We start from the raw sequence: 13,728 nt of genomic DNA, 5'->3' as shown, positions 1-13,728 counted from the left end.
GAAAACAAACAATTTGTCAACACATACCTGTGCTTCAATATGAAGGTCATATTGTGCATAACCTCCCCCCCCCCCCCCACCCCCCAAATAAAAATAGTGAGGATGAATGAGGAGCAATGAGGGAGCAGTGAGGTGCAGTAAGGGAGCAGTGAGGTGCATCGAGGAGTGAGGAGTGAGGTGCAGTGAGGAGGAATGAGTACAGTGAAGTATAGTGAGGAGGAGTGAGCTGCAGTGAGGGGGAGTGAGTACAGTGAGGTATAGTGAGGTGCAGTGAGGAGTAAGGAGGAGTGAGTACAGTGAGGTATAGTGAGGAGCAGTGAGGAGTAAGGAGAAGTGAGTACAGTGAGGTATAGTGAGGAGCAGCGAAGAGTAAGGAGGAGTGAGTATAGTGAGGTATAGTGAGTAGCAGTGAGGAGTAAGGAGGAGTGAGTACAGTGAGGTATAGTGAGGAGCAGTGAGGAGTAAGGAGGAGTGAGTACAGTGAGGTATAGTGAGGAGCAGTGAGGAGTAAGGAGGAGTGAGTACAGTGAGGTATAGTGAGGAGCAGTGAGGAGTAAGGAGGAGTGAGTACAGTGAGGTATAGTGAGGAGCAGTGAGGAGTAAGGAGGAGTGAGTACAGTGAGGTATAGTGAGGGAGTTTGGTCCTGTGGTTAAAGAAAAGGGCTTGTAACCAGGAGGTCCCTGGTTCAAAACCCGGCTCAGGCACTGACTCATTGTGTGACCCTGAGCAAGTCACTTGTGCTCCGTCTTTCGGGTGAGGCGTTGTTGTAAGTGACCATGCAGCTGATGCATAGTTCACACACCCTAGTCTCTGTAAGTCGCCTTGGATAAAGACTTCTGCTAAATAAACAAATAATAAAAAAAACAATAATAGTGAGGAACATTGAGGTGCAGTGAGGAGCAGTGAAGTGAGGAACATTGAGGAGGGGTGAAGTGAACAACGAAGAAACGTACCTTTACTCCCTGGGGTCCTTGTCTTCCATTTCCACCCCTTATTCCTGGAATCCCCTGCAGACAAAACAACAAGCAGAATGACAACCCTTTCAAAATGAGATGACAGAGAGTGAGTAGACATTATTAAATGACTGGAATCTCTCTGCAATTCACTTTCACTGGGATTCCAAATGTTATTTTGCAATAACATTATGCGGTACAGTTTTGATAAGTAGGCTCCCATTGATGGCATAGCAACAGCAGCCTGCTGATGAATGACTGAAAAAAAAGGAAAGACCAAAGAACTTGTCACATTATAGATATAACTAGAGGATGCTGAATGTACTTGGAGACAGGACCGGCACTGCTGGGTGGGCAAAGGGGACACTTGTACCCTCAAACAATCTTCAAGGGGCTCCCAAACCATTGCCAGAGAGGCCAAAATATGCACAACGTTATCAAATGTTAAGCAGTTAAGTGACCATGACAAGGCTTTATATTCCTGTCTCTGTCTGAGTCATTTTCATAATTGACAGCACTATGTTTAAAATAATCACCTCAGCAGGGTTCACCTGACAAATTATTGCAGATTAAAAATTTTAGAACCTGAGTCAGGTCAGTCGTTACCATGGACGCCAGATTCCAAATTATTTTACTTGCCTACTAATTTTGCTGGGTGCTAAAGATTGTAAATTTAAAATACATTGCAAGCAGTTTTTTTTAGATTGTTTTAAAAGTATTAAAATGCGCTGCTATTGCTAAACATAATTAGTAATAACATTTTAGGAGTGCTTGGAAACAATCTTATTTGCCCTAGTTAAGTGTTTGTAAAATAAACTTAACAAAGTGCTTGTTTTGTGCATTGCTAAATAGTGAGCTTCCATGCTTATTATATTTCTTTGTTTTTATCGCAATAAAGGCACCTAATTTGGAAGCTGACCTTTTTATCATTTATGTTGCAGACATTTATCTCCTTCATAATTATTTATGTTGTAATACTAAGTAGCATTTGTTTTGTACTGTTATAAACAGTAATGTTATATACAGTAATTTCTCAGACTGGAAACAGGAATAAAGGACCACAATTTGGAAGCTAACTGTTTTTTATGATTTTTTTCTGCATATTGTGTAGATGTTCCTTTAAAATAAATACAGTGCCAATGGAGTGCTACAGTGCCTTGCATAAGTATTCACCCCCCTTGGACTTTTCCACATTTTGTAGTGTTACAACCTGGAATTAAAATGGATTTAATTGGGGTTTTTACCATTTGATTTACACAACATACTTAACACTTTGAAGGTGCAAAATATTTTTTATTGTGACACAAAAGTTAACTAAACAAAAAAGACATTTGTTGGTTACATAAGTATTCACCCCCCTGAGTCAATACTTGGTAGAAGCACCTTTGGCAGCAATTACAGCTGTGAGTCTTTTTGGGTAAGTCTCTACCAGCTTTGCACATCTGGATCCTGCAATTTTTGCCCATTCTTTGGCAAAATTGCTCAAGCTCTGTCAAGTTGGATGGGGACCGTTGGTGAACAGCAATTTTCAAGTCTTGCCACAGATTGTCAATCGGATTGAGGTCTGGGCTTTGACTGGGCCATTCTAAGACGTTCAGGTTCTTGTTTTTAAACCACTCCAGTGCAGCTTTGGCTGTGTGTTTAGGGTCATTGTCCTGCTGGAAGGTGAACCTCCGCCCCAGTCCCAGGTCTCTTGCAGACTGAAACAGGTTTTCCTCTAGAATTTCCCTGTATTTTGCTCCATCCATCTTGCCCTCAATACTGACCAGTTTCCCTGTCCCTGCCGATGAAAAGCACCCCCATAACATGATGCTGCCACCACCATGCTTCACCATGGGGATGGGCAGTGTTGGCTTTGCGCCACATATAGTGTTTTGCGCTAAGGCCAAAAAGTTCAATTTTGGTCTCATCAGACCAGAGAACCTTTTTCCACATGTTTGCTGTGTCTCTGTCACAAAGACGGCCGGAGTGGGTGGCGTCAGACCAGAAGCAGGAAGTAAATAAACAGCACAGAAAATAAAAGGTTTGAACAGAACACAAAACAGGACACGGCACTTGTAGCCAAAATAAACATATAAACAAAAACGGACTAAACACTTAACAAACGGTGCACGGAGAGACAAACAAACACGGTGAGTACAAACACTTCTAGATTTCACTTTACTACTTTTACGTTCTCCTTCTCTCTCACCCGTTCTCCACTCTCGAACACCCAACCCCGACTGAATGAAAATGTGCATCTATATATACTGTTGTGCTGGGATTCAATTACTAATTAATTATTCACTTGAATCCCAGCACGTGAATTAATTCTGTGCAACCCTGTGCTCACATATTACATTTAACCAGCACGTGAAGTGATTTGTGCCCTCCTCGTGCCTAAATATAAATCTACACTTTTTAAATACACGTGAAACACAGACCTGTGTACCAATGACTCTACACCAACATTAACACACGCACGCAACATACAACACATAACACACAAATGCACACAGGGGCGGGGCGCATTGCCACAGTCTCCCACATGCCTTTTGGCAAAATCCAAACAGGATTTGATATGTTTTTTTTTCAGCAATGGCTTTCTTCTCGCCACTCTTCCATAAAGCCCAGCTTTGTAGAGCGTCCGGGTTATAGTTGTCCCATGGACGGTTTCTCCCATCTCAGCTGTGGATCTCTCCAGCTCCTTCAGAGTTACCATTGGCCTCTAGGTTGCTTCTCTGACTCATGCCCTCCTTACCTGGTCACTGAGTTTTGGTGGACGGCCTTCTCTAGGCAGAGTCACGGTTGTGCCATATTCTTTCCATTTTTTAATAATGGATTTAACGGTGCTCCGGGGGATGTTCAAAGTTTGGGATATTTTTTTATAACCCAACCCTGATTGGTGCTTCTCCAGAACTTTATCCCGGACTTGTTTTGATAGCTCCTTGGTCTTCATGATGCTGTTTGTTTAGATATGCTCTGCTAACAAACTCTGGGGCCTTCCAGAAACAGGTGTATTTAATCTGAGATCATGTGACACTTTAATTGCACACAGGTGGACTCCATTCAACTAATTATGTGACTTCTGAAGGCAATTGGTTGCACCAGAGCTTATTTAGGGGTGTCACAGCAAAGGGAGTGAATACTTATGCAATCAACACTTTTCAGTTTTTTATTTGTAAATAATTTTGAACAATATGTAGATTTTTTCCCCCACTTCGACATTATGGATTATTTTGTGTAGATCAGTGACAAAAAATCCTAATTAAATCCATTTTAATTCCAGGTTGTAACACTACAAAATGTGGAAAAGTCCAAGGGGGGTGAATACTTATGCAAGGCACTGTATGGCCCAGTGCCCTGTATTTAATGAGTGAAGTGCAATCCACAGCTATTTTTGTAAGTATGCTGTTTTACTGATTGATTTATTTTGTGAATGTGTGTCTTCCTAATTGCTGAGTTTTTTCTGTAGCATGGGCCAGAAGGTTGTTCATTTTTAACATAGTGAACAGTTGTCTCCCTAGCTAGTATAAAGATCTGGTCTCTGATGTTATTCGCTCCTAGACCTCGATACGCGGTGTGCCCTGTAGTTATCAGTGTGTCCTTTGGTTATCAGCATGCCCTGTGATTATCAGCATGCCCTGTGATTATCAGTGTGCCCTGTGGTTATCAGTGTGCCCTGTGTCTGTAGATATTTACCCGGGGTCCAACAGGGCCGGGTGGTCCCACTTTCCCTCTTCTCCCTGGAGATGCCTATATTCATAAAATAAACCACAAAATAATAATTGCATTACACTGAAATAATACCTGTACAGTGCCAGCTGCATATAATAAACTAGTCTGTTCATAGTACATTTGTCCATTAAACTAAGATCTGTTTAAATCCATTTTCTTACCTCTCATTAGCACTAGGCTATACTGCTACCGGGGGAACCAGTATATGGTTTCCCACTACTTTTTCATAAACTGTGGTTCATTTAAATTAGAAAATGTTTTCTAGTGGTCATAGACCCCAAAAAAGTCTCAATATAACCGTTTGTTATGGGAAATGGAAAGGGAAGTATGAACGAGTGGGATTTTAAACAAAGAGGTCAGATTGAGTTTACAAATCTACATGACACAAACTGAATTATACACACCAGCATTTATTTTATCAGGTACATTTTTTTTTCTCTTCTATAATCCTTACTGTTCTAAAATTAAAATAATTGATCTCATTGTGAGAAGCCAATACAAACTGCAAGAGAAAGCAGCATTGCAATGGTTTGCATGGCCACATATTTGTTCTAGCGTTAAAGAACAAGGCTGCTGTAATCTGTGTATTCAGGGTAATACCCAGCCTAAGTCATACCTCATCAGCAGTAGTACATATAAAGCATCTGGCTTTACCCTGAGGCTAGTCTTAACCCCACACGTTTTTATCCTTGACAACACCTCTGGCACTAGTAATATTATCCTTGCCCTCCTTTAATTCTGATGAAGATCTTCTGGTTCTTTGCTTGTATTTGATGAAGATGAACAGTTGTTGTGACTGCTTCCTGGTACCTAATCACTTCCTGTTGCACTGTAGTTTAAACTCCCCTCAATGGTCTAGCTGCAATCGGGCCTCCAGGATAGGTACCAGGATGAAGCGGTTTATTTTAAAAATTAACATAGATCTAACATGTTTGAAGCACAAAACACACAGTAAGGATTTTACTAAAGATAATAAGAAGTAAGAGATTGTTGTTTTAAAGCATTGGTAAGCACTCCTTTACGATGGGGGGGGGGGGGGGGGGGGCAGTGATAATGGTAATAAAGCTAATGAGAGATTTCAAAGCACTCCTTTAAGCTGTATCCTATGGCTAGCCATTTCAATAATAATCCAATAATCCAGTGCAATTTTAGACTGGATTGCTAATAATACTACATACTTTACAACAATAAACTGCTGTTCTGTATATCAGCAAGCATTGTGCTTGAAGTGAACTGCACACTCGTACCTTGGGTCCCTTCACTCCTTGTGTCCCCCGCAGGCCTGCTGGTCCAGGGCTACCCTGTGAGGTAAGGAGAAGACAATCTCATCATTCAATCAGCAATCATGATGTTCTTCTCAAAAGAAATCACAGAAGGGCAGATTATCAAAGCCACTTGAAATTGTCATCAGCACAATTTTTTTCAAAAAGGAAAACATATTGCATCCAAGAAAGCAACCAACCCAGAAATAAATCCAGTGGGATCAATTCTGTCTAACTTTCTTGAAGTACAAATTGAATAGAAAAAACTAATTTACTAACAGTGATATTTCTAACTGGCCTGGGGGAGTTGTATTGTATCCGTTTCCATGCCGTTGCTATTGTAAGGTCTACAAAAGAGTAGTGGCCCAGACGTGGGCTGCATAAATACAAGCAAGCCAACTACTAAAGGAAGTATAGGTGGGTTATTATTAAAATAATCTGTATCACACTATTATTATATCCTACGTGTAGGAAGCATAAAAAACCATAAGACTATTGAATGTTAATACATTTGAAGAAGTTTTCCTATAAAATAAAAATAATGTGATACAGAGTATTTTAATAATAAAATAACCCACTTATATTTCCTTTAGTAGTTGGCTTGCTTGTATTTATGCAGCCCGCGTCTGGGCCACTACCCTTTTGTAGACCTTACAATAATAAAGCAGTGTTGTTTATGATTGCAGTAGCCAGCGGGGGGAGAGAGACAACCTCGGCGCCTATGCTTACAAGCTTCTAAATCCAATATCTGAGTTCTTTACCTCTGGTTTGGCCATATTGGATGCTAATGATGATGGAGTATAAAGCTGTGAGAATCAAGGCCAGTGCTTTATGAAGTACGTTTTGATGAGTTTAGAGCTTTTCATGACACTGTTCTAGGTTGTTTTTGTCTTCTTTACAGCCTGGATCAGTTTCATAACCAAAGCCAAACTGTTTATATTCCATTAAAACAAGACTTTAAGTAACTACCGACTTAAAGCGTTGTGAATAGAACAGAAATATTTAGGAAAACAGTGAAGGACAGTGTAGAGAGGACTCACCCTTCTCCCTGGCCTTCCAGGACGACCTGAGCGCCCAGCACGTCCGTCATCGCCCTGGAAACACAACAGTATATCAGAACACACAGAGCCCCCGCAAACCCTATACACAGCCCTGCCATATGAAAACAGACACAAGCAAAAGTGGTCACCAGTCAGTCATTCTAGATCGCATCCTTGTCAGACTCGATTGACACGCCTTTATAAGAAGTGTAATCATTCACTAAAATTACAAGGAGATCCATTTCGTGGTTTTGAAGCAATTCTAGTAACAGGAAAAGCTCCAAGGGCCCGTGTGTGAGGAGGAGAAACAGTCCCTGCCGACTCTGCCTCCCTGACCTGCAGGAACAGCAGAGACGACGCTCCTGTGGCTGAGCAGAAACCTCGCACAGTCAGGAACCTGTTCCTTCACTGTTTTTATTAGTACATGAGTAGATTGTGCAAACGGTTGTTCCTGGACTACATACAATTATTATAATTATTGTTTGTTTTGTACATTTTGTAATTTTGCTTTGTGTTGGACCCAATCCATTTTTTTTCAGAATCATTCTGGGGTCAAACTTAGGATAAATAGTTGGTATTCGATATAATTATCTTGCCGTATTTTCCAAAGACAGAAATGAAGGAGCAGCTCACCGGATCCCCTTCGTTCCCTATCACTCCCAGCAGTCCATCCAAACCCTTGCGACCCTGAACAAATTAAACCAGAGCGTCAGTAAAATGTAGACCCCCTGCTCCACATGAGAATACAAAACTAGAGCCACCAAGGTTAGGAAAAAGCAAAGCAGACCAGCATGGCTCCTCTCTCAAGCGGTGGCCTTCCTTCTGCATTAAAATGATGGGAACAAAATAGTTCCATACATTTTCTCCCCCATGCACATCCATTCACAATATACAGTCGCAGACAAAGTATTGGCACCCTACACTTAATATAAGATATTAGAAAACATGTTAAATACAAGCCACTAATTAATATGACAAAGACCAAAACCCACATCTAGTAGTTTAACAAACAATTTTGATAAAAAAACAAAATCACTTAAAATATCTTTTCATGACAAAAGTATTGACACATTTACACTAAAAGTCTGTAAAAACTCATTTAAAAATATATTAATTGATTGAAAACTATTACACAGTAACTAGGCTGCATAATAAAGTAAATAGCTAGATGTTTGGAGAAAGAAGGGGAAAGCCTTCAATGAAGAAAGCCTTGTACCTACAGTTAAACATGGAGGTGGTTCGATCATGATATGACGGTGTTTTAGCAGTTCAAGGAGATATTCATGTGATTGAAGATTGAATGAATGCAGCCATGTATCAAAACATTCTACAAAATACAGTGATACCATCTGCTCGTAGGCTGATTGGCAGACAGGTTTTCTTCCAACACAACAATGACCCAAAGCATACAGCTAAGTCAACTCTGGAATTCTTGAAGAGAACGAAGATAAAAGTTCTGGAATGGCCTTCACAAATCGCCAGATCTTAATCCAATAGAAATGCTTGGGATTAATCTGAAAAAAAAGATGCAGCCAAACATTGTCTATCCAATCTGTCTGAGCTGAAGGAAATATGCAAGACAGAATGGGCCCAGATTTCACCAACAAGAATTATCATAAATATCTGAAAGCCATAATAAAAGCAAAAGGGACAAAAAATACTAAGGCAGGGGTAGCAATACTTTTGTCATGAACAAATATTTGAAATTGCCAGTGTGTTTTTTTTTTTTTTTTTTTTTTTTTTTTTATATAAAGATTGTTTGTTAAACTACCAGTAATTGTGTATTTTGGTCTTAGTGATATTAATTAGTGGCTAATGTTCACTAAATGCTTGGATTTAACATGCTTTCTTGAATTGTCTTATATTAAGTGTAGGGTGCCAATAATCATATGTGACTGTAGGTCTCAGATGTGCCGTTTTAGACCCAGAAGACACTGCTGGGGTGAAATGAACAAGGAAGTAAAGTAGGAGCAGACTTCCTGGAATGCATGGCAAGGAAAATGAGAACTTTCTTCTACCAAGTCTAGTACCAGGTGTCATGTTTTAAAATGAATGAATGTTTGAGACCTATATAATGAATTAAAGTGTATGGCAGGTAGGATTTCTGAAATGATTTTGTTCGCTACAATTAGTTTATTGTTATCTCTTGTCTGCTTGCTGCAGTGTACTACAGTATATGTTTGTATTAGCCATTACTACTATACTGCTGAAACTTATTATTATTATTACCCTATAATGCGTTGCCAGCTTTTTCAATTGAAACCGACACACATTTAATTTGTTATATAATAGATGACCGTAATGCTTGTTTGTTTATGTTAAGTACAAACAATCAGACTAGGTTTGGAATTGATTTCTGAATCCTGTGTTATATATGTGTTATATAAAGTCACCAGCATCTTCCTCTGGGGCACAATCTCTGCAAAGTGGAGGCCACTATAGAAATGACCCCTCAGGGTGCATTGCGGGCGTACACTGGTACTTTCTATCTTTTCTTGCTCTGTTCTCATTGAACATGGTAGTAGTAGAACCTTTTGGGCTAAATTCTCAAAGCTATTTACTTCCTTTCAGAAAGGAGAAACACACACACAACAATTTGGAGTAAATGGCTTTGAGAATCTATCCCTTTGTGATTGTTCTTATTCTCTCCCTGTGTTGTTGTCATGGATACACCACTCACCCTTCTCCCCTGCTTGCCTTTGGGACCTCGCTTCCCTGGCTGCCCGACAGTCCCCTAAAAACACGAGGGAATCATTAGACAGCCGTCCATCATTTACATTAAACAGGTCTTTCTAAATCATGCAGTTGTCACAAGCCAAACTGTACACAATCCGATATCAGAGCCCTGAGCTTAAACTCAAAATTTCAGAACGACATCAACATAGAAACACTTTCAGAAAATGTCAATATAGATATCGACTTCAACGTACTCCAAGACTGAAGCAAATGATCTTGTTTTAAAAATGCATTGTTAAAGTTGCTGTAGTAGGGTTTAGTAGTGCTTGCACTGACATTGCCTGCTGTGTGTGGCAGTGCCTTGTCCTGAACACAGGGCAATGCTCACATGACCAAACTATCCAACCTGACACAACTAAAGCAACCAAACATATACATTCACATGACTTTGTAAATGGAACAGAGATATACTTTATACCAGGTAAATTAATTAAAACAATACCAACTGCTCATGTCAAATGATAAGTGTCACAAGCGTGGTCTTCAAAGCTGTGCCGCCACAGTGCTGTATCCACTCCAGTAGCTGACATGATCTAGCAATACTGATGGAGTGGGAGGGAAAGCCACTACAATCTACTGCTCTCTTTTGTGCCGTTAGTTGAATCTGTATTTTGATGTCATTTTATTTAACATTTTGGAATAAGTTTGTTAAAATGGCAATGCTTGGAACGGTGTGATTCACCTGCAGTAATGTCCCCCAATCACCAGTACAGTACAGTTAAAAAACAACAACACGCGGTTAAAAATCTTTATTAAGACACTCATTACACTAATTAAAAAAAAAAGTATTAAAAACCTATGTAATAAAAAGTAAGTGCAAAAAAGTAATGCAAATGCAGAAATGTACAGTACAGGTAGACTACTGCAAACTGTTTCCAGCGAAGAACTCTGTGATACACATCTGGACGGTCTTTTTTTGCAAGTATGGACGGCAAACCTTGTCAGCGTTTCCTAAAGTATCCCAATTGGCTCTATATCTGGATGCTGCTCCATATTAGAAGTGTTACAAGCGCCACACGCACGCTTACGTCATCAGTGTCTGTTTCAGGCAGAGCGTCCTGGTCGCTAAGGTGACAAAGCTGAGAATTCTTCCTCTGACATCCCTCTGGTGTTGTCAGAGTTTCAGTTTTGGTTGTATTTTTGTCAGCACTCAACTACAGAAACCCCAGCTTTTTTGAAGCAATGTTGCATTGTTTGCTGACTGACAGAGTTCCAAGCACACTTTAGCAAGCGCACAGCATCTAAGACAAATTTAGTTTACACACTGAATTTTCGTTCCATGCTTGCTGTTGCAGTCAGTGCTGTTTTTTCAAACTGTAAACTGAGTACATGGACTAAATAGCCAAGGTACAGTACAGGGGTAATCACTCAGTAACGAGGTGCAAACAGCTGATTGATCGATCTATCACGCTTTCACTACAGTAAAGTGCTGGCTTTTGTATTTAAATCTATGTGAATGGCAAGGTAACAAGGTGAAAACAGCTGATTGGTGGATTAGTTAGAGTGATTACTACAGTATAAGCAGTGCGTTTGTTATTGAAATCTATGGGAATGGCACATAACGAGATCCAAACAGCTGACTGCCCGAAATACAAGGTGTGCTTAACACGCTATAAACAATGCCTTTGTTATTGAAATCAATGGGAATGGCAAATGGCAAACGCTATTAGCCCGATATAAACTGCTGCCCGAAATAACCATGGACGGTGTAAGTGGTGGATACACATTTAAAGACTTTGAAAAGACTTCTAGTCGGAACCCTTAAGAGAAATAGCTGATTTTCTCCAAGGTGTCGGAACTCACCGCTCTTCCAGGAACTCCCTTGCGCCCTTTCATTCCTTGGGGACCGGTCTTACCCTGCACACACACACACAGGGTTACAGCAAACACACTCAAGGTCACAGCAGTGTTAAAGGTACAATAAACAGGCTGTACAACATTCAACACATTGGCATTCCTTTGGATTCCAATTCTTGTGCTGTTTCTGTTTTTTATCACATTCTTTAAACTTATTGTTAAAGTTTGAGCTCAGCCTGAGTCATATCAATATGTTTGCTACTAAGAAGCATTACAAGGTGCTTCTCGTTAGTTCCCTACAAGGGCTTTTAGCATCATCAGTATGAGACTACAGGTAAGAGATTGAGACTTTTGATTATAGGTCTCACCTGGCAGTACTAACTCTGTTTGAACTGATCAGTAAGTACAATAACTGACAACAACAATTCTGATCCTGGCTCCCCACCTTGGCCCCTGGCTTCCCTCTGCTGCCCTTGTTTCCTGGGGGACCCCGTGGCCCTGGAAGCCCCTTAGGGCCAACCGCCCCGGGGCTTCCTGTGTATCCCACTGGACCCTTTGATAACAAAGACAGAAGAGTTAGACAACAACATGTTAATCTATGAAGAAACACAGACTAATCAAGTTCAGATTCGAAAACAAATGCATCCATGAAGTGAAACGCTCCTCTATCTCCTTCTTTATTAGTTTTAAAGCACATCACTCAACACAACATTCAGCAAGATTTCTGTAGTTAAACACTCAAGGCATCCAATGTGGGTACCTGAGGATTTACATTGCTCCCTCTTCTGCACACCCTCAGACTTGCACTTGCAGTCTATACACAGCTCATTTGAATCGGCCCATACTTACTAAAGGAGGCAACTTTGAAATGGAGACAGGACTTAAAAAAAAAAAAAAATTAAATAGTAATTGCCAATTGATTTTACCCCGTTTTTCTCCCAATTTTAAATGTCCAATTGTATTTTTAGGCTCAGCTCATTGCTACCACCCCTGCGCTGACTCGGGAGCAGCGAAGACGAACACATGCTGTCCTTTGAAGTGTGTGTCGTCAGCCGACAGCTTCTTTTTCACTCTGCAGGCCCGCCATGCAGCCAAGCCAGAGCTACAGCGTCGGAGGACAACACAGCTCTGGGCAGCTTACAGACAAGCCCACAGGCGTCCGGCCAGTCTACAGGGGTCGCTGGTGAGCGGTGAGCCGAGGACACCCTGGCCAACCTAAGCCTACCCCCCCAGGGCGGAGCTCGGCCAATTGTGCGCCGCCCCCTGGGAGCTCCCGTCCACGGTCGACAGTGAAATAGCCTGGACTTGAACTGGCGACCTCCAGGCTATAGGGCGCATCCTGCACCGGATGCATCACTCGGGAGCCCCATACAGCACATTTTACACTCCAATTTTCTTATTTCTGAAAGGTTGAATAGCATTTCTGAAACTGAACTTGAAACACATACAAAAAACATCAGAATCTAGCTATAAGTTGTCATTTCATCTTGTGGTCAGTCGGTCACACTCTACATGGAGAACATAATCACTGCCTTGAATTTCACCAAACTTTTATCATACACGCCTAGCCTCCTAGAGACGTTTCTGATTGTATTTGATACATTCTCAATTTTAAAACTAGTTGGAATGTTTCTGGTACTGTGCTATTACTACCTGATTATGATTAGCCTCTCTGTATGTGCATGCCCTGGTTAATTCTATTTATGTTTGCATGACAAATCATTTGGAACAGCACTTACCATTTTGCCTTTCTTTGCCATTTCCCCCTTCTTTCCTTTCAAACCTCGAGGCCCCTTGAGATGAAAGAAACTCAATTCAGTGAAACAGGACTGGGAGTGTTGAGAAGGTCAAACTCACACTCACTGTGTTCATTTAGCAGAGGTGCTCATCTACTGTTACAAATATAAAATCTCAAATAGAGATGTCGCTGAAGGGTGCAACACATATGGATGCAAAATCATTTTGGATAATGACCATCCGTAAACAAGACAATTACAGAATACAGCTGTGTACAATGTATACAACAGTGGACCTCTGTATGTTTATATTAATAAGCAGGAGGGTTAAACTAACACAGCCATGTTTAGATTTGCCCTGGTTTAGATCAGTATAATAGACACCACTAGCTCAAAGCAGTTTGCCCAAGTCTGTGGGTGGCTTAGAATAACTGAAGAGTAGATCCTCTCAGAGTAAACAGTTAACATCAGAATAAGCTTAGTCTG

General features: G+C 40.8%; 1 protein-coding gene across 1 annotated transcript in view; it reads right to left on the bottom strand.

Annotated features, from left to right (window-relative positions):
• The window catches only part of LOC117411085 (collagen alpha-1(II) chain), a 46,401-nt gene that overhangs the window by 14,997 nt on the left and 17,676 nt on the right, over nucleotides 1-13,728 (bottom strand). The window contains exons 18-26 of the mRNA XM_059031363.1: nucleotides 13,246-13,299; nucleotides 11,952-12,059; nucleotides 11,513-11,566; nucleotides 9,654-9,707; nucleotides 7,607-7,660; nucleotides 6,974-7,027; nucleotides 5,919-5,972; nucleotides 4,636-4,689; nucleotides 955-1,008 (exon numbers count right to left, since the gene is read on the bottom strand). Of these exons, the coding sequence (XP_058887346.1) occupies nucleotides 955-1,008; nucleotides 4,636-4,689; nucleotides 5,919-5,972; nucleotides 6,974-7,027; nucleotides 7,607-7,660; nucleotides 9,654-9,707; nucleotides 11,513-11,566; nucleotides 11,952-12,059; nucleotides 13,246-13,299 (540 nt within the window). The remainder of the gene's footprint in view (nucleotides 1-954; nucleotides 1,009-4,635; nucleotides 4,690-5,918; nucleotides 5,973-6,973; nucleotides 7,028-7,606; nucleotides 7,661-9,653; nucleotides 9,708-11,512; nucleotides 11,567-11,951; nucleotides 12,060-13,245; nucleotides 13,300-13,728) is intronic.

The sequence above is a fragment of the Acipenser ruthenus genome, chromosome 10 (genome assembly GCF_902713425.1).
Source record: "Acipenser ruthenus chromosome 10, fAciRut3.2 maternal haplotype, whole genome shotgun sequence".
Classification (NCBI taxonomy): Eukaryota; Metazoa; Chordata; class Actinopteri; order Acipenseriformes; family Acipenseridae; genus Acipenser; species Acipenser ruthenus.
Note: the sequence above shows the minus strand (reverse complement) of the source record. Positions and strands in the feature narration are given on the sequence as shown.